We start from the raw sequence: 26363 nt of genomic DNA on the forward strand, positions 1-26363 counted from the left end.
TGAAATGAACAGGGAGGAGGGGGATGAGAGAAAAGGGGTTGGATGGATAGAGTGGAAATGAAAGTAAGACATTATACAAAAAATAATACATATTCAAGGACATTAACATTGTTCCTTAATGGGTAAAGTTAAATGTGGTTATTTTCCAAATACATTTGTTTTGTGTCATATGACTTGATTTTTGTCAACTGATTTTCGATGACAAATTAGCAAGTATTTAGCTATTTCAAACCTGTTAATTTATTAGATAATTCCCTGTTTTTTTATTGCAATAACGATCATTTTATGGTTTATGAAATTCTGCAGTACTGCAGGCAATCCTGGCCCTCCATTACCATTACCTTCTGTTGTTTTTCTGGGCATCATAAGCTATTCTGTTTTAGAGCTTTTTGGTAGCTCAGTTGGTAGAGCATGGCGCTTTCAACGCCAGGGTTGTGGGTTCGATTCCCACGGGGGGCCAGTATGAAAAATGTATGCACTCACTAACTGTAAGTCGCTCTGGATAAGAGCGTCTGCCAAATGACTAAAATGTAAATGTTATTGAAACCATTCCGAATAATTTGGGGTGGGAAAAATATATACTTATACGCATTTTAACTTTATTGGTTATCCCACTAATCATCTAATTTGATAATTTTTTTTTCAATTTTGCAGACAACGAATCGAGGACGGAGGCAGAATGAAGACGAGCATATATGTATCAGTAAGTTGTTTATTATTTTGTACACAAGTAATATAGGCTACCTGCCCTGTCCTTTCCTGTGCGCCGAGCCAACAGAGAGGGCAGTGTTCCCTGATAATGGCTATGCTAGGCCTAGACCTATGTACACACATTCCATTGTACAACAATGTGTTTATTATTAAACATTGCATTTCACACAGTTTGGCCTCACCGGGCCTCACCATGCACACTGTGGTTAATGTGTTCTAATATTCTGAAAGATATCTATTCAAAACAATCATTCAGTGAAAGAACAACGAATCTTTCCTCATCCTACCATCAATGTTGTAGCCTACAGATATGTGTTGCATGCATATCGTGTGTTACAGATATGCATAGCCTTTGCGTGTGAAAGAGAACATGCTGTAAGGTTTTCGTGTGAAAGAAAAGTAAAGGTTAGCCATTTTTCCCATGAACAAATGGAACATCAAATTAGTTCGCCTAAGGGCCTCGTTTTTCTGTAGTTCTACATTATAACTAGTTATTGAACTAGGTAAGAGATCTGAATGCCATTTGCGGGGAGAAATTGTTTATTTATTTTCGCCCATCAATAATCCTTGGCAGTGAACTATTGGAAGCAGTCAAACGCGAGGGGTGAAACGCAGGTCAGGCTGTCTAACGAATATTAAAATGCGTCCACAACACTGGAGCTGGGGTGAGAGGGGAGCTGGGGGCGTGCACGAGGCCTGTGAAGGCGTGGCAGGTGGGAGGGGGTGTGCAAAAATTATAATAATATGTGGAGATTTAACTTAAGATGAGAACGAAAGTGTTCATTACATTTTGAGTATGTTTTCTTCTTCTCTTGTCTCATGGTTACCAAGGTAGCTGACGTCTTGTGTAGGCCTACCTACACTTATTCAATTATATTCTATTGTATTCTATGTATAACATTTTATAAAGTTACGTGAACATGTTATTGTTTTGATTAGTTAAAAACGTACATTCTATTGGATTCTATTTCAAGACTCTATATATTAAATATATTCACGATTTCAGTAGCCTATGTTTGCCCCTTTCGATTATTGAAACAGGTCACACTCACACCATGCAGGATATAACATTTTTCATCTCCGTCTTCTCATTAACTTCTAGAGTGGCAGGAAGAGAGGTTACTGAGCGGTCAGTATGGTAATGGCGAGGAAGGCGAGCACAAGAAATCGTTGGGAACAAAATAAACTTATTTTTCATCTGCGCTGTCACGTGGTCGCTCGCTTTGTACCCACCGTGCACGTGTTTTTCCTGAATATTCATAGTTCAGAGGAGTCACCTCAAAGGCAGGGTTTTGATTGAATCTGATGGAGAAAAACATCTTCGGCAGGCAACTCTATTCGTATGTGTGTGCGTGTGTGTGTATGTGTGTGTGTGTGTATGTATGTATGTATGTATGTATGTATGTATGTATGTATGTATGTATGTATGTATGTATGTATGTATGTATGTATGTATGTGTGTGTGTGTGTATGTGTGTGTGTGAAAGAGAGAGAGAGAGAGCGAGAGAGAGAGAGGTTTTTACCTAACCGAATTCTGCCAGTTCGAGCTCTTCTTTTCAGGCTGCAATGGAAAAGACTCATTAGTTGTCTATATGTACCCTGTAGAACCGAATTTGTGTTAATAGATAACAATCGCAAGTACGTCTCTACAGGAATACATGGGCTACTGAAATCCCACGTATGTCAAGATAATCGTCTGCTTCAACCCTCGCTTCTATCCAGTAGGTTATAGCTGCATGCAGTGTAAGCCGGAATAATAGGGCACGAATAGCATACATCTCAGAAGTCTGTGTGCAGCATACACAGTATGTTTTCAACCTCCACATAAGTAGCCTAGGCATTGTCAGGCGTCCATAGGCTAATGTTGTGTACTATAGGCTATCTGGAAGCAAAGGGCTACTAGTACTAGTCGGTCGGTACCAGTAAAACATGTAAGAAACCAGCGATCGTTTAAAGCGGACTGATTTATGCCATTTTTGTATGTCATTTTCACCTGCTCATATAGGACTAAAAGAAGACCACTACCTCGACTTTAGATGCTGATTAACAGGTGATTGACCTCGTGTCATAACCCTTGTTAATATAATTTATTATAATCCATCCCTAGCATGTAGTAGGCCCTACATTTATAATATATTTATTTTATTTTAATATTAAATATGTAAATATTTAATATTATTATTAACTCCATTGATTTATAAAGGTCACATTGATTATGTAGGTCTACAGTCCTGTGGTTTGTGGTGTCATGCATAATTGAAGGGATGGAATTACAGCCACTAACACATTTAGCCAGCAGTTAATGGCAGTATAATAGTACCTGTAAAGCGGATAGTCTACCAATCATAATTGACAGCTTTATCTGCAATGATTTACTTTTCTGAACACAACAGTGGATAGAGTTCGTAATGGACTTTACTCCCCCATCTAGGTCTAATATCAAATGAATAACCTTACACGTGCACTTAGACAACAGCTTGTGTTGATGGAGTTAAACTTTTGGACAAAACGTCCCTGAGAGTAATTTCAGGGCACGTAAAGCTGGTTTCATCACCATTGCAGCCTTATAAAGATTTGTATTCAAATTCATATGTCTCTAAACATGAAGAGCGAGAGACAGAGACCTCAATGCAATATCCAATAATGACAGTGATATAAGCATTAGAGATATAGTATCATTAAAGAATATATGCATTCCCTTGTGTCCATTGGCACAAGATAACAAAGTAGGCCTATTTGACAACTATGAATGCATTTGAAAAGTATTAATGCATTTGAAAAGTATTTATGCATTTTAAAAGTAGTAATGCATTTGAAAAGTATTTGGAATGCTATGTTTGTAAAGTCTCTCAGAATATTTACAAAGTAGCCTAATGGCAAAGTATTGGCACAGTTTTGAAAGTTCTCAAATGCAAAGCAAAATACTTAATGAAAGTACTGTGTGGTTACTAAAAAGTTAATGTATTCTTCACTGATATGGTGCCCATCTGGTGTCCACTTTCTTCTCCTATGAGCCAAGCCCAGCTCTAGTTTAAAAAACTCGTAATTCGAACTGCTATGTGAAAGTGAATTTGATGCGTGCTTTTTATCTATTTAGTGTTTTGCCAACATTTAGTGTTGGATTGTTTTATATTTGAGAAGGCAGCATCAGAATATTCTTATAGAGGGTCATATACCGAATTTCTGTGACTTAGGCAGGCCTAATCTTTCAACTGTTTTACTGGTTATTACTTTTACTATTAATATGTATTATTATTATTTACTGCTAGTATTATTGTATGCTATTTCTACCTGGAAAAAAATGATGCTAATAATAGAACTATAATGACACTGTGTAATTCACAGAAGAAGTGTTTGTTTTGCAATATTTGCTGCAATATCAATGGCTCTGGTAACACAGCAAGGGAGAGAGGGTGAGAGAGAGATAGAGAGAAATTGAAATTGAATTGAAGGAGAGAGAAATTGAATTGAATTGAGTGAGAGAGAGAGAGAGAGAGGAGGGGAAAGAGAGAGAGAGAAAGAGAGAGGGTGAGAGGGTGAGAGGGAGAGAGAGAGAGAGAGAGAGAGAGAGAGAGAGAGAGAGAGAGAGAGAGAGAGAGAGAGATTATGCCCACAATGGCGACCGAAGGTATGTTTCAAAACCTTTGGTTCCTTATCCGGGGACTACCTCTCACTCTGCCATTGGGCCGTGGGGTCACGTGGTAAAAGTAACTTTACAGGGCTGCTCGCAAGTAGGAGGGCTATATGGAGCAGAAAAACGACAAAGCTAGAAAAATAAATTTCCACTGCAGAAATTAATGATCATGAGCTCGTATTTGATGGACTCTACCTACATTGATCCGAAATTTCCTCCATGCGAGGAATATTCGCAAAATAGCTACATCCCCGAGCACAGCCCCGAATATTATAGCCGGGCAAGGGACCCTGGCTCTGGTTACCAGCATCACCATCAGGAGTTATACCCTCCGCGGGCGAGCTACCAAGAGCGCCAATATAACTGTGCAAGCATCCCTGAACCTGACACGCAAAGGGGACATGGACTACCTCATTCTGCGCACCTGCTTGCAGGCAAAGGGCAGCCAGCCTCATGTGAGACCCCACAGTTACCCATGTCCCCCTCCACCCCACCGGCTGCATCCTCCGCCTGCAACCAAGCTACACCGGAGCATCCAAACAGCTCAGCCTCCAAGCAGCCCGTGGTATACCCATGGATGAAGAAAATTCACGTCAGCACCGGTAGGCAACTTGTCTGTGTTTGTCTCTTCTCTCTCTACACTCTCCTACACCTCTCTCTTCCTTTCCCTCCCTTTATCAGTGCCTCTGACTTCCATCTCCTTCCCAGCCCCTGCTAAAATAGGGGAGAAGCCTTTGAAATGGCACAATTGAGGCGGATTTACGACTCGGCGTCGGTAATTACACCCACCATAAATTTTATAGCCGAGGTATACTCTGGGCAGCCATATCACCATGTGGCTTCTGCTGTTATGTATGTGCGCGATGGAGAGAAGAGGGGGAGAGATGAACAGAGAAAAGACTGCGCTTTGAAATCTTTCATTAATAATTTAACGCATACTTGGATGTGAGTGTCCCCTCATTATGGCGAGAGAGACAAGTTCTTAACTTCCCATTTAGATTAATTCTAATACCATAACTACCATATCTAGCCATTCCTTCTGCCCATTCCCATCATATATCTCAGTTGAAGACACTATTGTTTACCCACTCCTTCCCTTTCTTTCTTTCTTTCTTTCTTTCTTTCTTTCTTTCTTTCTTTCTTTCTTTCTTTCTTTCTTTCTTTCTTTCTTTCTTTCTTTCTTTCTTTCTTTCTCCCTCTTTACTTCTCCCCTTTTACAGCGAACCCGAATTACAATGGGCCGGATTCCAAGCGGTCTAGGACAGCCTACACTCGACAGCAGGTCTTAGAATTGGAGAAGGAATTCCACTATAACCGCTATTTAACTCGGCGGAGGCGCATCGAGATAGCTCATACCTTGGTTCTCTCCGAACGACAAATCAAGATTTGGTTTCAGAACCGCAGGATGAAGTGGAAAAAAGACCATAGGCTTCCGAACACCAAAGTGAGATCCTCCTCCACGGGCATATCCTCCGGTTCCAACACAACCTCATCAGCCGGCGTTGTCGCCACTTCCTCGGCCACTGATAGCATTACACCCGATGAACTGTCTGGAGTAGAGGATGGCGAGGATATTACAAGGTTATAAGGCGAAAAGAAAACCACTTCAAGAAGGGGGATAGTGAAATGACTGATTATTTATAGTATATTATATATTTTGTTTTCGTAGGTATTTGTGCGGTTTCATTTAAGTCCAAAGTTATATAAAATGCATGTTATATAGCATGGATTTATGCGAATACGGATGGGTTATTTTTACGTGACACAGGGTTTAAGTTATTTAATGCTGAATCAAGATGATGTTTTTTTATGAGAAAAATGTTTTGAATGAAGGAAAATAATGTACATTTTATCTAAATGTTATTGTGAGCCATTTGTTTGCCCTGCCGCCCAAGTTGAAATGCACAATCTATTTATTTCAAGCTCAACACTGGAAGAATATCATTATTAGGCTATCATAGTTATTTTTGGTAAAAATGCTGCAACATACCGATGGAACATTGATCTTGAACGCATATGTTCAGGATTATAACAAGGTGAATTACCTCTTTGCTTTCAAAAACAGGATTTTGAATTACAATCTAGTTTGTGGTGTGTTTAGCAGATTATTGTGAAATGCAATAAACAGAGTTGAGTGTATTTGTGATAATCATATTGGTCAATAAAAAAGTGAGTGTACTAGTTTTACACACGTTTGGATGGATTTCATTCACGGCCAACAGAGCTGTGCCTATTGTTTTGGTGACTGTGTATATTGATGTGGTGGGCCGTTATTTAAAAATAGTATAGTCACAATTTACCAAGTTCTTTACTTATGGTTCAGCCTAACAAAGCATTATTTGTTTGGCAAAATTGAGCTTTTAATTGTTTAGCCTATGCCAAATAAAGGTATGATACTGTCGGTTTGAAATGTTCCTTTAGAATCGTTCTCGAGGTAGGCACGCGTATACAGATCCACCATTCATATTCCCCCCTAATCCAATAATAATCCATAATTCTACTCCAAATAAAGGGTTATAGCCTGGCTGCATGCATCATACTATCCTACATATAGCTCATTAGTCTCAAGGACATTCAATTAACTTGGCAAGCCATTCAACCAGGCCCTCAACCAGGCCCCCTCAGATAATACTGACTGGCTGGAGCCCTGCTTCCGGCTCATTACTGAACATATAGCTCTGCACATACCTTTGGAAATCAATTTCATATTGCCAAAATATGACACATAATCAGTTGTGTTGATAATATATGGCTTCCTATTAATTCATTGTTTTGCCCCAATTGCAGGTTGCTTTTATTTTCTTCTAATAAAGTAAATAACTTGAGGTCAGATTCTGGAAGGCCTAAGGCTGTGAAGGACTATATCGTGGACTATAAGTGAGAATATATCCTACAAAATATTGTATTAGGATTATATCTACCAACAAGACCTATTGCCTCTTAAAAATATGCGTCCAAATTTTCCAAGATGATCTTGTATAATACAATAGTTTGGATAATAGTGTTTTAAATGCATGCACGTAGGCCTTCTCAATATGCAATAATTTGTATCCTATATACAATGGAATGTTAGTTGTAAATCTGAGATGTTCACCAAATTGTCATTCTAATAATAGTCTATGTTTGTTGGGCCCTGAGACCTCCCCCGTCAAAGTGAAGAGTGCTTTTAAAAAGTGGCGCTCGAGGTAACGTCATCGTCACCTCTGCTCTTGGTAAGTATAGCCTACACTGCTCAAGCATCGTGTGGAGGGATTTTCGATAGGTCTATGGCAGTGTTGTGGACTTGTTGTCACCATGCAACTGTAATAATACATAGGCTAGTCATATTGCGCCTTTGATCTTCTGTAGGCCATAGCCATGAAACAGGCCGTCCAATTAACAGTTCTCCAAAACGAATTTCATTGTAGAAAAACTTTTTCTTATCCTGCTCAAAATGTTGTGCAAAAACATGCCATGTTTGAAAAGAGGGCAAGAATTTGATAGATTATTTAAACTGTGTGACTTGAATAGAAATTATAAAACGGCTTGCTAGGTGGGGGGCAAAGAGCACAAAGGGAGAGGTTTTCTGAACCATCAATCTTAGCGCCGCAGAGTAAAGAATGATTTGGGCCTGAATATATTAATTTGGCAACAGCCTCTCTCACAGAAATAAACCCAAATCTCTAACTATTAACTTTACGAAATAAAACTATCAGGGCCAAAAAGGAAACTTAACACCGTGACTTGGACATGACTTTGGAATGGCAGTTGGAACGCGCGTAAAGCCCTAAAACATGCAGAATTCCAGGAGCCTTTATATAGCTGCCTGGACAGTTGAGAGAAATGAATGTGTAGCTAGGCCACAGTCTCACCATCCCTCCAATCTCTTTCTAGATCCTGTCGCCTCCATGTAGCGAGGCTGAAAAGGCACTTTATTGAAGTTTGGAACCAACCGCGAGAAGGCCGAGTTCAGTCGGAGGGCACATTTTCTGTCCCATTAGGTCCGTTTCAGCCGGGATGGTCGACCTTTGTAACCCCCCGTGACCTGACTGGGTCTCTATACTTGTACCTTCTGTGTGTGCCCTCGTAGGTCGTCCCCGGTCCTTGCGTGGCCTCGTCAGGGCTCTGGACTTTCTTTGTGGGTTTTTCTACTTGAGGGGCCGGTAGAAGGGCACCTCTGAATGTGTTGCTCTTTTGTTGCTCTCAGTGGTGACCCGAGAGTGCGGTGAACTGTCGGTCACTTCTCTTCCATTGTGCACCCTGTAGGACCTAGACCCCTTGTAGGACATCCTACAAATTTGAGGGACTTCCAAGTGGTTGCTTCGGAGCTTATGATCCGTCTGCATGTGAGTGTTCCTCATGTCGAATGCATTATTACGTTTTTATATCAGAAATATGTACATAACAAAAATAGTTTTGATGTGCATAGCTTCAATGTAATCTGGCGAGTAAATGTTCGAGGATAATAATTACATTTCAATATGATTAAATGAAGGATTAGTAGGCCTAGACCTATCTATATGTGCACATTCCGGCGGTGTATAGGCCTACCTACATTTATCATTTCAACTGCAATTTTGATCATGGACATGCCTTTGATTCTTACAATAACAAAACCAGTTCTTAAATAATTAAAAACATTTTTTTAAAACATATATATTTGTTTAATCCCTATGCTGTTGCTATCATTTGCAGGCCTATTGTATATTTTATTACAAGCTTTTGTACCTCATGTAGCGAAAACCTATATTTGCAGTTGACTGATTTACTGCGTAAAGGTCAGTTTACGATCTATGGTCAAAGTGGGCCTACGAATATCTTGACTTAACTCTCTCTCACCACACGACAGCATCAGAGATGCTCATTAGAGATTCTGCAGGGAATCTCCATGCAATATATTGCACGGCAGGTGTGTTTCATAGACGTATTCCACTCTTACAGTTTAAACATTTGGCTTTATCTCAGATTCGTTTCCATATAGACATTTAGGCTATGATATGTTACAGTATGTATTTGTGTGGGTAAAAGAGTACATGGTGACTCGTAATCACTCTATTATATATTATGAACTGTATTTAGAGGTTTGACGTTCAAATTGACCTTTTAGAATTATTAAACACAAAATAGTGTTTTCCAAATAGAATTAACGATATTTAGATAATGCTTTGAATTGCTCCCAAAGAGATATTAAACCTACTGCAATCTATATGGTACAAATAATGTGTTTAGCCTATAGGCCTACAAAATGTTTCTGTAAGCAATTAACACCTTTCACGTGATATTTTATAGAATGCATGCCACATTTTATAGAATGGATGTCACATCTGTTTTCAATATAATTTGGCTTTCGGTGCACATTTATGAAACCCTGTAGAACCTGTAGAAACCCTGTAGAAGCTGTATAAACCCATTTCCATTTGACAATTTCATTTTCATAAGTCTACTTACTTTTCAATGGCCCGTAGTATTCGTACAACCCTTTCAAGCTAACCTGCAGCTCTTTATCGTGATCTGAGTATCGTATATTGGAGTTCTTCCCACGTATAGGCCTATTCGTTATAAACAAATCAATAGTGTAGCCTGAAGTTGGAGCTCTGTAGATTATGTATAACTCATTAATTTATAGCTAAACCTAGCGTCCGGAATTTGAGATTAAGGGCAGGGATATACGGTTACATTTAAGTCATTTAGCAGACGCTCTTATCCAGAGTGACTTACAGTTAAGTGCATACATTTTCATACTGGCCCCCCGTGGGAAACGAACCCACAACCCTGGCGTTGCAAGCGCCATGCTCTACCAACTGAGCTACAGAGGGTGCGGTTACACCTTCTTCTGAGTGGCTTCTCTTGAGCATGCAGTCAACGGCATCTAGTTAGCCACCTCGCCACTGACCTCATGGTCTGAAGATGTACAGTATGTGACAACGTTTATTTTCACCACGTCCAATATTATTTTGAGTAAACACAATCAGCATAAAACACGTTATTGTTTTTCTTCTGACTATAATTGAATTGATTCATTGTACTTTGTGTATAGACTACGCATATAGACCTAGGACACCCACAATGCAAAAAGACACAGTTAATTGAAATAAAATATTATTGATACTGCACAGAAATGATGGAGGAAGTGTTTTTAACAGACATTCTCTCCGGACTTAAAAAATGCAAGCTGTCCCATCATACACCAGCTGCAACCTAATGTCTATTCAACTTGATTTTATAACTTGGAAGCAAGTCCCCAAAAGCCTTCCCAGACGAGTGTCAGCTTTCTATCAAATCTACATTTTAATGTAATTACTAAGAAAACTAGTTTCAACGTAGATTATATAGATACTAGAAAATGTAAATAATTATGTGGGTTTATATTTAAAGGAATTACGCACTAGCTCAAATTAAATGTTTTATTTACATAGTAACTAGCTCCAGGCTAAGATCCGTCTTTTCAGAAATTGTTTATGTTCGTTTATTATTTATTTGTTTAATTGGCTAACTTCATATCATGTACTTCAATTGGTGTGATGAATTCCCAAAAAGTAAATAAAGAATACTTTGCATTTGTACAAATGTAGCCTATATAGACATGTTTATTTTTTGAAATATAATGATTTGATAACATTCCTGCAAAAGATAAGCCATTGTGAATCTTGTCTCTTCAAAGTATTTAGAGAATATTGAGAATTTTTCTCTCCATATAATTCCAGGGAATCCATGCGAACATTCCACTCTAGAAGGTTGATTTATGGCAGGCCTTTGGCAAGGCATCTCTCTCTCTCTCTCTCTCTTGGCTGACAGAAAAACGAAAACAAGCTTGTATTAAATAGTTAAAAGAACTGGAACGCATGTAACGAAGTCACATTTATCCACAAATCCCCAAAATAAATCAACAGTTATGTTGATCATTGTGGTGATAACTCAGCGGTGCCTATTTTGAGATTTATATTAGTAATGGATTATGGTTACAGCAACATTTCCTCGTCTCAGATGAGTGTCGTGTTAGACGAAAGGGCCATGTCCAGAGTATTGTGATGGGGATGAGCTAGTCTGTTTAAACCGCAGCCATAGCAGCTGCATAAAGGCGCTGAGTTGAAACAGGGGTCACGTCACCATGTTCGAGGGATAGGGGGAATAGGGCGGCTCGCTCTCACATTGACCAGAGGAGAGGAGGGTGCGTCATAAACCCGTAAATCTACTCTCTCGTCCGTCCATTCTCCCCCAGAGGAGCAGATGAACCATGTCTGTCCTGTGTGCATCTGGGACGTGTGTGTGTGTGTGTTTGTGTGTGTTTGTGCGTGTGTGTGCGTGCGTGTGTGTCGAACTGATTCTTGAATCTATATTATTAATGAATTATTTACAAGTAAAGTTTACCAACCAAAGCGCATTATTATATATATATTATAAGCACTTGAAAGCTGACAATAGGTTGCCAAAATTGTATTCCTTTACCATCACTGGATGATTAATAATTTAGGTAATTATAGGCCTACTGCAATTACTTATAAAGCACTGATAAACATTAGTGTAGCATAATATACAATTTTACCTAAGTTTCAGCCCCTGGTAACAGGCAAGTGTCAGAGTATTGTGCTATATACACTCTTAGAAAAAAACGTGCTATCTAGAATCTAAAAGGGTTCTTCAACTGTCCCATAGGAGAACCCGTTGAAGAACCCTTTTTGGTTCCAGGTGTAACCCTTTTTGATTCCAGGTAGAACCCTTTTGGTTTCCATGTAGAACCCTTTCCATAGATGGTTCTACATGGAACCCAAAAGGGTTCTTTCTACCTGGAACCAAAAAGGGTTCTCCCATGGAGACAGCCGATGAACCCTTTTGGAGCCCTTTTTCTAAGAGTGTAGGACATGGATTAAAGTCAGTGGATGGACTGAATAAACTGGGCTGCCTGAATTATAAGGGGAGAGTGATTAGTTACAATAGCAAGCGAGCTACTGGTAACTTAGTGTCCTCACTAGTAAACCCAACAGAGATTTAATTAGAATATAATTTGATTAAATAGATTTCTCTGGACAATGTAACATCCGTTCTTGTCATCTCTCCAAGTCTATGCACTAGGGCTAGGCCCATCGAATCAGGTGGGAGGGGTGGTGGACTACCAGTTGCATTCACTGAGTGTTCTGTAGGCTATGCAGAACTCAGTGGTTCCAATTGCATTGTAGCAGATACAGGAATCATGAAAATATTCCATAAAAATGGATTCAGGTTTGATGCACAGTATATTACCCCACCACCTGGAACTGTTAGGGAATAACAGGACTGTGATGATGCTCAAATTGAAAACTGCGAGTATAGGTAGGCTACTGTAGTTCTGTTTGGTGCCATTGTACTGGAATACATCGACAGTCAGAGGTACACGAAAATCGTTCACTCCTACAGACAGTGAGTGACGTGGCCATGGCTTGCTAAATAAAGCAGACAGACAGGCATCGAGGCATTCAGTTATTGTTCAATTGAACGTTAGAATGGGCAAATCGAGTGACCTAAGCGACTTTGAGCGTTGGGGTCTCGGATGGTTGAGGGGCAGCTCTCAGGGAACTGTGGGGGGATCTTGGATGGTTGGTGGCCTGGCGGTTGGGAGCTTGGGCCGGTGGCCGATAGGTCACTGGTTCGGGTCCCTGTTTTGACTTGGTGGGAGATCTGTCGATGTGCCCTTGGGCGGGGCGCTTGACCCTGGTTGCTCCTGTGGGTCGCTCTGGACGGGAGATGGTTTGATGACTGAATGTAATGTAAATGTTGAGCGGCTTCACTGCAGGTAGATTGTATGTTTTATTTTCAATAAAAAAAAATGTAATCACCAACACTGGACAATTGAGGACTGGAAAAACATTGCCTGGTCCAACGAATCGTGGTTCCTGTCAGGATTTGACGTAAGCAGCATGAGTCCATGGCCCCATCCTGACTGGGGTCAACGGTGCAGGCTGGTGGCGGTGGTGTAATGTTGTGGAGAATATTTTCCTGGCACACATTAAGTCCCTTGATACCAATTGAGCAACGTTTCTATGCCCTGAAGAACTCAGGCTGTTCTGGAGGCGAAGGGGGTCCGACCCGGTACTATAATAAACTGGCCAGTGAGTGAAAATTAAACATTATAACAGAACTACAAGAAACAGAGCCCTGCCTAACATAAGTACAAGGGGTCCCTAATGTAAACTGGATCTCTTTCCTCCATTGGAAAAGGCTATAAGACTGTCCCACTTTAGCTACTCCATGCTGTCTTACTTTAGCTAGCTATGGTTGCTAAAGCGGGAAAACCCAAAAAATCAAATCAAATCAAATGTATTGGTCGCATACACAGATTTGTAGATGTTATCACAGGTGCAGCGAAATGCTTAGGTTTCTAGCTCCAACAGTGCAGTAATCAGGCAGGTCACAAGAAAGAGCCATCATACCTAAACTTAACCCTTTGAGTTGGTTCTGTTTTAACCCTGTAATCACACAGAATTACTGGGTAAAAAATGAATGGGGCAATTTCCGAAGTGAAACTATGAGATCAGTTTGGCATTAACAACTAGCAGTACAATAACAATACACACATAATCCCAAAATTTAAAAACAATAAATTAAGAAATATTAGAATAAATAATATCAGAACGAGCATTGTCAGAGTCCGGAATAAAGTGTTAAACAAATCAAAATATATTTTATATTTGAGATTCTTCAAATAGCCACCCTTTGCCTTGATGACAGCTTTGCACACTCTTGGCATTCTCTCAACCAGCTTCATGAGGTAGTCACCTGGAATGCATTTCAATTAACAGGTGTGCCTTCTTAAATGTTCATTTGAGGAATTTCTTTCCTTCTTAATGTGTTTGAGAAAATCAGTTGTGTTGTGACAAGGTAGGGGGTGTATACAGAAGATAGCCCTATTTGGTGAAAGACCAAGTCCATATTATGGCAAGAACAGCTCAAATAAGCGAAGAGAAACAACAGTCCATCATTACTTTAAGACATGAAGGTCAGTCAATACGGAACATTTCAAGAACTTTGAAAGTCTCTTCAAGTGCAGTCGCAAAAACCATCAATCGCTATGATAAAACTGGCTCTCATGAGGACCACCACAGGAATGGAAGACCCAGAGTTACCTCTGCTGCAGAGGATAAGTTCATTAGAGTTACCAGCCTCAGAAATTGCAGCCCAAATAAATGCTTCACAGAGTTCAAGTAACAGACACATCTCAACATCAACTCTTCAGAGGAGACTGTGTGAATCAGGCCTTCATGGTCGAATTGCTGTAAAGAAACCACTACTAAAGGACACCAATAAAGAGAAGAAACTTGCTTGGGCCAAGAAACATGAGCAATGGACATTAGACCGGTGGAAATGTGTCCTTTGGTCTGGAGTCCAACCGGAGTGTCTTTGTGAGACGCGGTGTGGGTGAACGGATGATCTCCGCATGTGTATTTCCCACTGTAAAGCATGGAGGAGGAGGTGTTATGGTGTGGGGGTGCTTTGCTGGTGACACTGTCAGTGATTTATTTAGAATTCAAGTCACACTTAACCAGCATGGCTACCACAGCATTCTGCAGCGATACGCCATTCCATCTGGTTTGGGCTTAATGGGACTATCATTTGTTTTCAACAGGACAATGACACAACACACCTCCAGGCTATGTAAGGGCTATTTTACCAAGAAGGAGAGTGATGGAGTGCTGCATCAGATGACCTGGCCTCAACAATCCCCCGACCTCAACCAAATTGAGATGGTTTGGGATGAGTTGGACCGCAGAGTGAAGAAAAAGCAGCCAACAAGTGCTCAGCATATGTGGGAACTCCTTCAAGACTCTTGGAAAAGCATTCCAGGTGAAGCTGGTTGAGAGAATGCCAAGACTGTGCAAAGCTGTCATCAAGGCAAAGGGTGGCTATTTGAAGAATCTCAAATATAAAATGTATATGAATGAGTAGGTGTTATAAAACCTTTGACCGGTAGTGTATATATATACATTATATATATAAATGGTGTGTGTAGACAGTATGGACAGTATATGAATAGAAAAGGTGTGTACAGCAGTAGTTATACAGGATGAGCCATGACTACAGTACATACATATAAAGAGGGTAAAACACTGTGTAAACATTGTTAAAGTGACCAGTCTCTAAGGTGCAGGGCAGAGTACAGGGCAGTAGTCGGCTAGTCTCTAAGGTGCAGGGCAGAGTACAGGGCGGTAGTCGGCTAGTCTCTAAGGTGCCGGGCAGAGTACAGGGCGGTAGTCGACTAGTCTCTAAGGTGCAGGGCAGAGTACAGGGCGGTAGTCGGCTAGTCTCTAAGGTGCAGGGCAGAGTACAGGGGCGGTAGTCGGCTAGTCTCTAAGGTGCAGGGCAGAGTACAGGGCGGTAGTCGGCTAGTCTCTAAGGTGCAGGGCAGAGTACAGGGCGGTAGTCGGCTAGTCTCTAAGGTGCAGGGCAGAGTACAGGGCGGTAGTCGGCTAGTCTCTAAGGTGCAGGGCAGAGTACAGGGCGGTAGTCGGCTAGTGTCTAAGGTGCCGGGCAGAGTACCAGGTGGTGGTCGGCTAGTGATAGCTGTTCAGCAATCTGATGGCCTGGAAATAGAAGCTTTTTTTCATTCTCTGTCACGGTTTTCAAAAATCAAATCAAATCAAAATCAAATGTATTGGTCACATACACATGGTTAGCAGATGTTATTGCAAGTGTAGCGAAATGCTTGTGCTTCTAGTTCCAACAGTGCAGCAATATCTAGCAAGTAATATCTAACAGTTCCACAACAAATACCTAATACACACAAATCTAAGTAAAGGAATTTAATAAGAATATATAAATATATGGATGAGCAATGTCATTGTCAGAGCGGCATAGGCTAAGATGCAATAGATAATATAGAATACAGTATATACAGTGGGGGAAAAAAGTATTTAGTCAGCCACCAATTGTGCAAGTTCTCCCACTTAAAAAGATGAGAGAGGCCTGTACTTTTCATCATAGGTACATGTCAACTATGACAGACAAATTGAGAATTTTTTTTCCAGAAAATCACATTGTAGGATTTTTAATGAATTTATTTGCAAATTATGGTGGAAAATAAATATTTGGTCACCTACAAACAAGCAAGATTTCTGGCTCTCACAGACCTGTAACTTCTTCTTTAAGAGGCTCTGTGACACTCTGGCTCCACGGACCTTGATATTTGAGCCAGGGTTGTTTAGTTTCATTGTTTGGGTGTATTTCTATGTTGGGGATTTCTGGTTGTGCATTTTCTATGTTTGGTTAATTGTTCTTGATTAGTCGTATGACTCCCAATCGGAGGTAACGAGTGTCAGCTGTCGGCTCGTTATCTCTGATTGGGAGCCATATTTATACCGTGTGAGTTCACTTTGTGTTGTGGGTTATTGTTTCTTTGTTGCTGTTAGTAGTATTCAGTATAGAACTTCACGGATCGTCATTTGTTGTTTTCTTCGTGGTTGCTTTAAGTTAATAAAGTCATCATGTTCACTCGCAACGCTGCGCATTGGTCTCCTCCTTCAGACGATCGTGACAGAATAACCCACCAAAAAAGGACCAAGCAGCGCGTCCAGGAGCAAGGGGTCTGGACACAGGAGTTATGGATGCCTCCTAAGGACTTTTGGACATGGGAGGAGATTCGGGCTGGAAAGGGTCCTTGGGCACAACCGGAGGAACATCATCGCCCTCGTGAAGAGCTGGAGGCAGCTGCAGCCGAGAGGAGGTGGTCTGAGGAGGAATATCACCGCCCTCGTGAAGAGCTGGGAGGCAGCTGCAGCCGAGAGGAGGTGGTATGAAGAGGAAGCGCGGAGTCGAGGCTGGAAGCCCGTGGTTACTCCCAAAAAATTTTTTGGGGGGGCACATGGCTTGGGCGCCTGGGCAGCAGGAGGCTGCCACAGGGAGAAAAGGAGAGAAGGCTATCGGATTACGGGAGCCATTGGCGAGTAGAGGGAGGGAAGTTGTTGTGGCACGGCATGAGAGACTGAAGTGTGTTCCCAGTCTGGTCCGGTCCGTTCTTGATCCCCAGTTAAGGCCAGTGGTGGGTGTTCCCGGTACGGTCCGGCCTGTTCCTACTCCACGCACCAGGTCCACGATGTGCGTCGCCAGCCGGCCTGAACTGCCCGTCTGCCCAACGCCGTCTGAACTGCCCGTCTGCCCAACGCCGTCTGAACTGCCCGTCTGCCCAACGCCGTCTGAACTGCCCGTCTGCCCAACGCCGTCTGAACTGCCCGTCTGCCCAACGCCGTCTGAACTGCCCGTCTGCCCAACGCCGTCTGAACTGCCCGTCTGCCCAACGCCGTCCTGAACTGTCCGTCTGCCCAACGCCGTCTGAACTGCCCGTCTGTACTGAGCCTGCAAAGCCGCCCGTCGGCCATGAGCCTTCAGAGCCGTCCCGCCAGACCCGGAGCCGCTAGAGCTCTCCGCCAGACAGGATCAGCCAGAGCCTTCCGCCAGACAGGATCAGCCAGAGCCTTCCGCCAGACAGGATCAGCCAGAGCCTTCCGCCAGACAGGAGCAGCCAGAGCCTTCCGCCAGACAGGAGCAGCCAGAGCCTTCCGCCAGACAGGAGCAGCCAGAGCCTTCCGTCAGACCGGATCAGCCAGAGCCTTCCGCCAGCCATGAGCAGCCAGACCCGTCAGCCAGCCATGAGCAGCCAGATCCGTCAGCCAGCTATGAGCAGCCAGATCCGTCAGCCAGCCATGAGCAGCCAGATCCGTCAGCCAGCCATGAGCAGCCAGATCCGTCAGCCAGCCATGAGCAGCCAGATCCGTCAGCCAGCCATGAGCAACCAGATCCGTCAGCCAGCCATGAGCAACCAGACCCGTCAGCCAGCCATGAGCAGCCAGATCCGTCAGCCAGCCATGAGCAGCCAGATCCGTCAGCCAGCCATGAGCAGCCAGATCCGTCAGCCCGCCAGGATCCGCCAGATCCGTCAGCCAGCCAGGATCCGCCAGAGCCGTCCTGCCAGGATCCGCCAGAGCCGTCCAGCCAGGATCCGCCAGAGCTGTCCAGCCAGGATCCGCCAGAACCGTCTAGCCAGGATCCGCCAGAACCGTCTAGCCAGGATCCGCCAGAGCCGTCCAGCCAGGATCCGCCAGAGCCGTCCAGCAAGGATCCGCCAGAGCCGTCCAGCCAGGATCCGCCAGAGCCGTCCAGCCAGGATCCGCCAGAGCCGTCCAGCCAGGATCCGCCAGAGCCGTCCAGCCTGGATCCGCCAGAGCCGTCCAGCCTGGATCCGCCAGAGCCGTCCCCGCCAGGATCCGCCCAGAGCCGTCCCGCCAGGATCCGCCAGAGCCGTCCCGCCAGGATCCGCCAGAGCCAGCCAGCCAGGATCCGCCATCTAGTCAGGTACTGCCCCTTAGTCCGGTACTGCCCCGTAGTCCGGTGCCGCCCTAATCCAGTGGGGTTTAGTTGGGGGGTGGTCATGAGGAAGGGAATACGGAAGCGGATAGTGACTAAGGTGGGGTGGGGACCACGACCTGGGCCAGAGCCGCCACCAGGGACAGACGCCCACCCAGACCCTCCCCGAGACTGTATGCTGGTGCGCCCGGAGGTCGCACCTTTAGGGGGTAATGTGACACTCTGGCTCCACGGACCTTGATATTTGAGCCAGGGTTGTTTAGTTTCATTGTTTGGGTGTATTTCTATGTTGGGGATTTCTGGTTGTGCATTTTCTATGTTTGGTTAATTGTTCTTGATTAGTCGTATGACTCCCAATCGGAGGTAACGAGTGTCAGCTGTCGGCTCGTTATCTCTGATTGGGAGCCATATTTATACCGTGTGAGTTCACTTTGTGTTGTGGGTTATTGTTTCTTTGTTGCTGTTAGTAGTATTCAGTATAGAACTTCACGGATCGTCATTTGTTGTTTTCTTCGTGGTTGCTTTAAGTTAATAAAGTCATCATGTTCACTCGCAACGCTGCGCATTGGTCTCCTCCTTCAGACGATCGTGACAGGCTCCTCTGTCCTCCACTCGTTACCTGTATTAATGGCACCTGTTTGAACTTGTTATCAGTATAAAATACACCTGTCCACAACCTCAAACAGTCACACTCCAAACTCCACTATGCCCAAGACCAAAGAGCTGTCAAAGGACACCAGAAACAAAATTGTAGACCTGCACCAGGCTGGGAAGACTGAATCTGCAATAGGTAAGCAGCTTGGTTTGAATAAATCGACTGTGGGAGCAATTATAAGGAAATGGAAGACATACAAGACCACTGATAATCTCCCTCGATCTGGGGCTCCACGCAAGATCTCACCCCGTGGGGTCAAAATGATCACAAGAACAGTGAGCAAAAATCCCAGAACCACACGGGGGGACCTAGTGAATGACCTGCAGAGAGCTGGGACCAAAGTAACAAAGCCTACCATCAGTAACACACTACGCCGCCAGGGACTCAAATCTTGCAGTGCCAGACGTGTCCCCCTGCTTAAGCCAGTACATGTCCAGACCCGTCTGAAGTTTGCTAGAGTGCATTTGGATGATCCAGAAGAGGATTGGGAGAATGTCATATGGTCAGATGAAACCAAAATAGAACTTTTTGGTAAAAACTCAACTTTGAGTGAAAACCTCCTTCCATCAGCAAGGGCATTGAAGATGAAACGTGGCTGGGTCTTTCAGCATGACAATGATCCCAAACACACCGCCCGGGCAACGAAGGAGTGGCTTCGTAAGAAGCATTTCAAGGTCCTGGAGTGGCCTAGCCAGTCTCCAGATCTCAACCCCATAGAAAATCTTTGGAGGGAGTTGAAAGTCCGTGTTGCCCAGCGACAGCCCCAAAACATCACTGCTCTAGAGGAGATCTGCATGGAGGAATGGGCCAAAATACCAGCAACAGTATGTGAAAACCTTGTGAAGACTTACAGAAAACGTTTGACCTGTGTCATTGCCAACAAAGGGTATATAACAAAGTATTGAGAAACTTTTGTTATTGACCAAATACTTATTTTCCACCATAATTTGCAAATAAATTCATAAAAAATCCTACAATGTGATTTTCTGTGTACCTATGATGAAAATTACAGGCCTCTCTCATCTTTTTAAGTGGGAGAACTTGCACAATTGGTGGCTGACTAAATACGTTTTTCCCCCACTGTACATATGAGATGGGTAATGCAAGATATGTAAACATTATTAAAGTGGCATTATTAAAGTGACTAGTGTTCCATTTATTAAAGTGGCCAGTGATTTTCAAGTCTGTATGTATGCAGCAGCCTCTCTGTGCTAGTGATGGCTGTTTAACAGTCTGATGACCTTGAGATATACGCTTTTTTTCAGTCTCTCGGCCCCAGCTTTGATGCACCTGTACTGACCTCGCCTTCTGGATGATAGCGGGGTGGTAATTGTCCTTGATTATCTTTCTGGCCTTCCTGTGACATCGGGTGCTGTAGGTGTCCTGATGGGCAGGTAGTTTGCCCCCGGTGATGCGTTGTACAGACCGCACCACCCTCTGGAGAGCCCTGCAGTTGTGGGCGGTGCAGTTGCCATACCATGCGGTGATACAGCCCGACAGGATGCTCTCAATTGTGCATCTGTAAAAGTTTGTGAGGGTTTTAGGTGACCGGCCAAATTTCTTCAGCCTCCTGAGGATGAAGAGACGCTGTTGCGCCTTCTTTATCACACTGTCTGTGTGGGTAGACCATTTCAGTTTGTCAGTGATATGTACACCGAGGAACTTAAAACTTTCCACCTTCTCCACTGCTGTCCCATCGATGTGGATAGGGGGGTACTCCCTCTGCTGTTTCCTGAAGTCCACGATCATCTCCTTTGTTTTGTTGACGTTGAGTGAGAGTTTATTTTCCTGACACCACACTCCGAGAGCTCTCACCTCCTCCCTGTAGGCTGTCTCATCGTTGTTGGTAATCAAGCCTACTACTGTTGTGTCGTCTGCAAACTTGATGATTGAGTTGGAGGCGTGCATGGCTACGCAGTCATTGGTGAACAGGGAGTACAGGAGTGGGCTGAGCAGACACGCTTGTGGGGCCCCAGTGTTGAGGATCAGCGAAGTGGAGATGTTTCCTACCTTCACCACCTGGGGGCGGCTCGTCATGAAGTCCAGGACACAATTGCACAGGGCGGGGTTGAGACCCAGGGCCTCAAGCTTAATGATGAGCTTGGAGGGTACTATGGTGATGAATGCTGAGCTATAGTCAATTTACAGCATTCTTACATAGGTATTCCTCTTGTCCAGATGGGATAGGGCAGTGTGCAGTGTGATGGCAATTGCATCGTCTGTGGACCTATTGGGGCGGTAAGCAAATTGAAGTGGGTCTAGGGTGACAGGTAAGGTGGAGGTGATATGATCCTTGACTAGTCTCTCAAAGCACTTCATGATGACAGAAGTGAGTGCTACGGGGCGATAATCATTTAGCTCAGTTACCTTTTCATTCTTGGGTACAGGAACAATGGTGGCCATCTTGAAGCATATGGGGACAGCAGACTCAGATAGGGAGAGATTGAAAATGTCCGTAAACACACCAGCCAGCTGGTCTGCGCATGCTCTGAGGATGCGGCTAGGAATGCCGTCTGGGTTAACACGTTTAAATGTCGTTGATGCACCTGTACTGTTTCCGTCTGCTAGATGGTAGCAGGCTGAACAGGCTGTGGCTCGGTGGCTGAGGTCCTTGATGATCTTCTTGGCTTTCCTATGACATCTGTAGATGTCCTGGAGAGCAGGCAGTGTGCCCCCGGTGATGCATTGGGTTGACCACACCACCCTCTGGAGAGCCATGTGGTTGCGGACGGTGCAGTTGCCGTACCAGGCGGTGACAGAATGCTCTCGATGGTGCATCTGTAGAAGTTCGTGAGGGTCTTAAAATGACTGAATTACAAAATGTAAATATAATACCGGCAACATTTTTTATTTATTTTGATGCACCAGTACATAGTATGCACATTTACATCTCAACTTGGCACAGTGCATTATTTATGACAGTTTTATAACCTTAACATCAAAACAGAAAAAAAGCTATGTCACTGATCTTGCCGTGTGCTTCGCGGGGTGAGCTTCACGTTTGACGCTTGCTCTGTCCCCCTCTAAGATGTCACACCAATGAAGTGATGTGATGTTGATCATGTGGATTCTCTGCGAGGGCTTAGTAACAATAGTTTTGATTTTCCCTCGTCAGAAATAAGAAATAAATGTGTCAGGATTAAGCGATTCCAGTTTATATGATGTCCCACTTTTTGCATTACCGTCTTCTGTAACCCCTTTCGACATCTATCAAACATATTATCCCAACACATGATACATTTCTGAAATCCTCAAGATAATAATATAACAACAAAGTGTGAATTGAATTGTCATTGTGGTACAATTAGGACTGTAATAATGGTGTCCCAGTTGATCTAACCTGCTGTCCCAGTTGACCAAAAAAAATTATGGTTTTGGCTCAGTGTACACAAATGGGTGTGTCATGCCTCATGTGAATATGATATCAACATTTGTCCTTTTTGTGTGATTAGGAAACATCTTGATGATTTAAGAAATAAATCATTTGTTGGGCTAATACTTTACGTTGGATAGATGATGAAAGAGGCTACAGAATACTGAAATGCAAAAAGTGTCCCACTTTTTCTGAATTCACCCTATATTGTGTATTTATCACGTGTTTTGAGAAATGGGACATAACGATTTTTCAGTTATATTCAATAGAAACGTATTGGAAGAGCAGAGAATCAATACAAAAATAAGTGTGCGTAAAATAGGACTTCAGTCCGTGCTACAGTTTGGGCAAAAGTTACAGGTCATTATCAGGGTCTGGCGCATATCCAAGGGCAGGATGTTATTGCAATAATATTTCACTCCCAGCACTCCTCTGAATGGACTGGATGTTCAGTTTGTGTTATAGACCCAAGAGAGAGATATACAAATGAAAAGTAACTGAAAGGTAATGTTTTATGTCTATTGGACACAAACCAACATGTTCATTTCCCAAAATTTCACGTTGGCCAAGACAAAATAGCCCGTTAATGGGTTATTACTATAAGAGTTGTTATGAGAGTTGCAGCCAATATAGCTATGGTGCAGGGGTGGACTGGGACCAGAAATCGGCCCTGGCATTTGTAAAACACAGGCCCATTTTGTTCTTTGCGGTACCCACACCGGCCCATTTTTTTCATTGCGGCCCCCAATATTAATCAGATAATGAGAAAAACCCCAAGTTAGACAGGCCCACTAGGCTAAAAATGGACCAGCCTAGGGTTGAATGGCGGGAACCCGGTTACCGAGATTTACTGCCCAAAACCACTCCCTTTTCCCTGGATAAATAATTGCGAGAAACCGGTAAATTATGTGAAATGGAACCGTTAAATGATATGCGAAGTCTAAATCAGGATTCTCTACGGCCTCTTTGGTCACTGCAGGATGAATCGTCTACGCTCAGGGTGGGGACCGACAGCCCATCTCAGTATGTAGACCTATCATCTCATCATGGTAACTTTTTTTCTTGTGACAGGTAGACCTCCATTTGCTGCAGCATAGCCTATGCTACAGTAATATAATGACAGAATACACGTCTAATTTACACATCTTCATCTGACTTTCGGGGTCACCTTATTTTTTTATTGTAAAGATGATTTCACACAGTCTTTCTCTCTCTATCAATTCCATTCAAATTGCATCCAAAATAGATAACCCTGTTCAGGTTTGAAATATAGGCCTACAGTGCATTCGGAAAGTATTCAGACCCCTTGACTTTTTCCAAATTTTGTTACATTACAGCCTTATTCTAAAATTGATTAAATTGTGTTTTTTTCTCTCATTAATCTACACACAATACCCCATAATGACAAAGCAAAAACAGGTTTTTAGACATTTTAGTAAAAATAAAAAAATTTAAACACCGGAAATATCACATTTACATAAGTATTCAGACACTTTACTCAGTACTTTGTTGAAGCACCTTTGGCAGCGATTACAGCCTTGAGTCTTCTTGGGTATGACGCTACAAGCTTGGCACACGTGTATTTGTGGAGTTTCTCCCATTCTTCTCTGCAGATCCTCTCAAGCTGCACAGCTATTTTCAGGTCTCTCCATGTTCAAGCGGGTTCATGTCAGGGCTCTGGCTGGGCCACTCAAGAACATTCAGAGACTTGTTCCGAAGCCACTCCTGCGTTGTCTTGGCTGTGTGCTTAGGGTCGTTGTCCTGTTGGATGGTGAACCTTCATCCCAGTCTGAGGTCCTGAGCGCTCTGGAGCAGGTTTTCATCAAGGATCTCTCTGTACTTTGCTCCGTTCATCTTTCCCTCGATCCTGACTAATCTCCCAGTCCCTGCCACTGAAAAACATCCCCACAGCATGATGCTGCCACCACCATGCTTCACCGTAGGTATGGTGCCAGGTTTCCTCCAGACGTGACGCTTGGCATTCAGGCCAAAGAGTTCAATCTTGGTTTCATCAGACTAGAGAATCTTGTTTCTCATGGACTGAGAGTTCTTTAGGTGCCTTTTGGCAAACTCCAAGCGGGCTGTCATGTGCCTTTTACTCAGGAGTGGCTTCCGTCTGGCCACTTTACCATAAAGGCCTGATTGGTGGAGTGCTGCAGAGATGATTGTCCTTCTGGAAGGTTCTCCCATCTCCACAGAGGAACTCTGGATCTCTGTCAGAGTGACCATTGGGTTCTTGGTCACCTCCCTGACCAAGGCCCTTCTCCCCCGATTGCTCAGTTTGGCCGGGAGGCCAGCTCTAGGAAGAGTCTTGGTGGTTCCAAACAACTTCCATTTAAGAATGATTGAGGCCACTGTGTTCTTGGGGACCTTCAATGCTGCATAAATGTTTTGGTACCCTTCCCCAGATCTGTGCCTCGACACAATCCTGTCTCGGAGCTCTAAGGACAATTCCTTCGACCTCATGGCTTGGTTTTTGCTCTGACATGCACTGTCAACTGTGGGACCTTATATAGACAGGTGTGTACCTTTCCAAATCATGTCCAATCAATTTAATGTACCACAGGTGGACTCCAATCAAGTTGTAGAAACATCTCAAGGATGATCAATGGAAACAGGATGCACCTGAGCTCAATTTCGAGTCTCATAGCAAAGGGTCTGAATACGTATGTAAATAAGGTATTTCTGTTTTTTATTTTTTATAAATTTGCAAACATTTCCAAAATCCTGTTTTCGCTTTGTCATTATGGGGTATTGTGTGCAGATTGATGAGGGGAAAAAAACAATTTAATCCATTTAAGAATAAGGCTGTAACTTAACAAAATGTGGAAAAAGTCAAGGGGTCTGAATACTTTCCGAATGCACTGTATATATAGATGTCCTAGCCTACCTCTTTCAGGTAATACATTCAATGCAGGATTAGCCTTATATTTAGCTAATTAATGATGGGTTATGAATAATAAGCCTCTAACTTATTGCCTCTGTCTCTTGTGCAATATGCACGCAACTGTGCTCCGCTGGCCTCTCTGTAAAATAGGCTCCTTAGCTCTTGGAGTCCCATGCAGGAAAAGATAGACTAGAATAGCTGGACATTCTTTTTTTTGCATTTCTTATACCAATAGACTGTTCAAAGAGGGACACAAGCTCTTGTTTGCTGAATGTTAAATAAAGCAGCCAATAGAACTCACAGGTAGTTTGAAAGAAGAGCGAACGTGCGATGGTGGTAGGCTATAACAGTTATTTATTCAGACCCATAACCATTCAATCCTCATGAAGAGAAGTGAAAGCCTTCTGCATCTCATTCTAGTCCGATATTATTCAAGGATGTCATTAGAATGATGAAAACTTCTTTCATTTAACTGTTGAAAGCGAGGAAGGAATGAAGGAATTCCCTGTCTTAGGTCAGTTAGGATCACCACTTTATTTTAAGAATGTGAAATGTCAGAATACAGAGAGAATTAGAGAGAATTATTTATTTCAGCTTTTATTTATTTCATCACATTCCCAGTGGGTCAGAGGTTTACATACACTCAATTAGTATTTGGTAGCATTGCCTTTAAATTGTTTTACTTGGGTCAAACGTTTCGGCTAGCCTTCCACAAGCTTCCACAATAAGTTGGGTGAATTTTGGCCCATTCCTCCTGACAGAGCTGGTGTAACTGAGTCATGTTTGTAGGCCTCCT

The 26363-nt window shown here is 43.1% G+C and overlaps 2 protein-coding genes and 1 non-coding gene across 3 annotated transcripts in view; all 3 read left to right on the plus strand.

The window, feature by feature from the left end:
- LOC121537917 (homeobox protein Hox-C10a) overlaps positions 1–26363 on the plus strand; it is an 89755-nt gene that overhangs the window by 56154 nt on the left and 7238 nt on the right. The window contains exon 3 of the mRNA XM_045207077.1: positions 655–703. The gene's annotated coding sequence lies outside the window, so the exon portion shown is untranslated. The remainder of the gene's footprint in view (positions 1–654; positions 704–26363) is intronic.
- On the plus strand, positions 385–459 carry trnae-uuc. Its single transcript has one exon. It is a non-coding gene; the product is annotated as a tRNA-Glu (tRNA).
- LOC121537918 (homeobox protein Hox-C4a) lies at positions 4271–6532 on the plus strand. The gene is made up of 2 exons (XM_041845572.2): positions 4271–4947; positions 5566–6532. Exons 1-2 carry the CDS (start codon positions 4509–4511, stop codon positions 5931–5933), a joined length of 807 nt encoding a protein of 268 aa, XP_041701506.1. The 5' UTR covers positions 4271–4508; the 3' UTR covers positions 5934–6532.

This window comes from Coregonus clupeaformis, chromosome 24 (assembly GCF_020615455.1).
Source record: "Coregonus clupeaformis isolate EN_2021a chromosome 24, ASM2061545v1, whole genome shotgun sequence".
NCBI classification, from domain to species: Eukaryota; Metazoa; Chordata; class Actinopteri; order Salmoniformes; family Salmonidae; genus Coregonus; species Coregonus clupeaformis.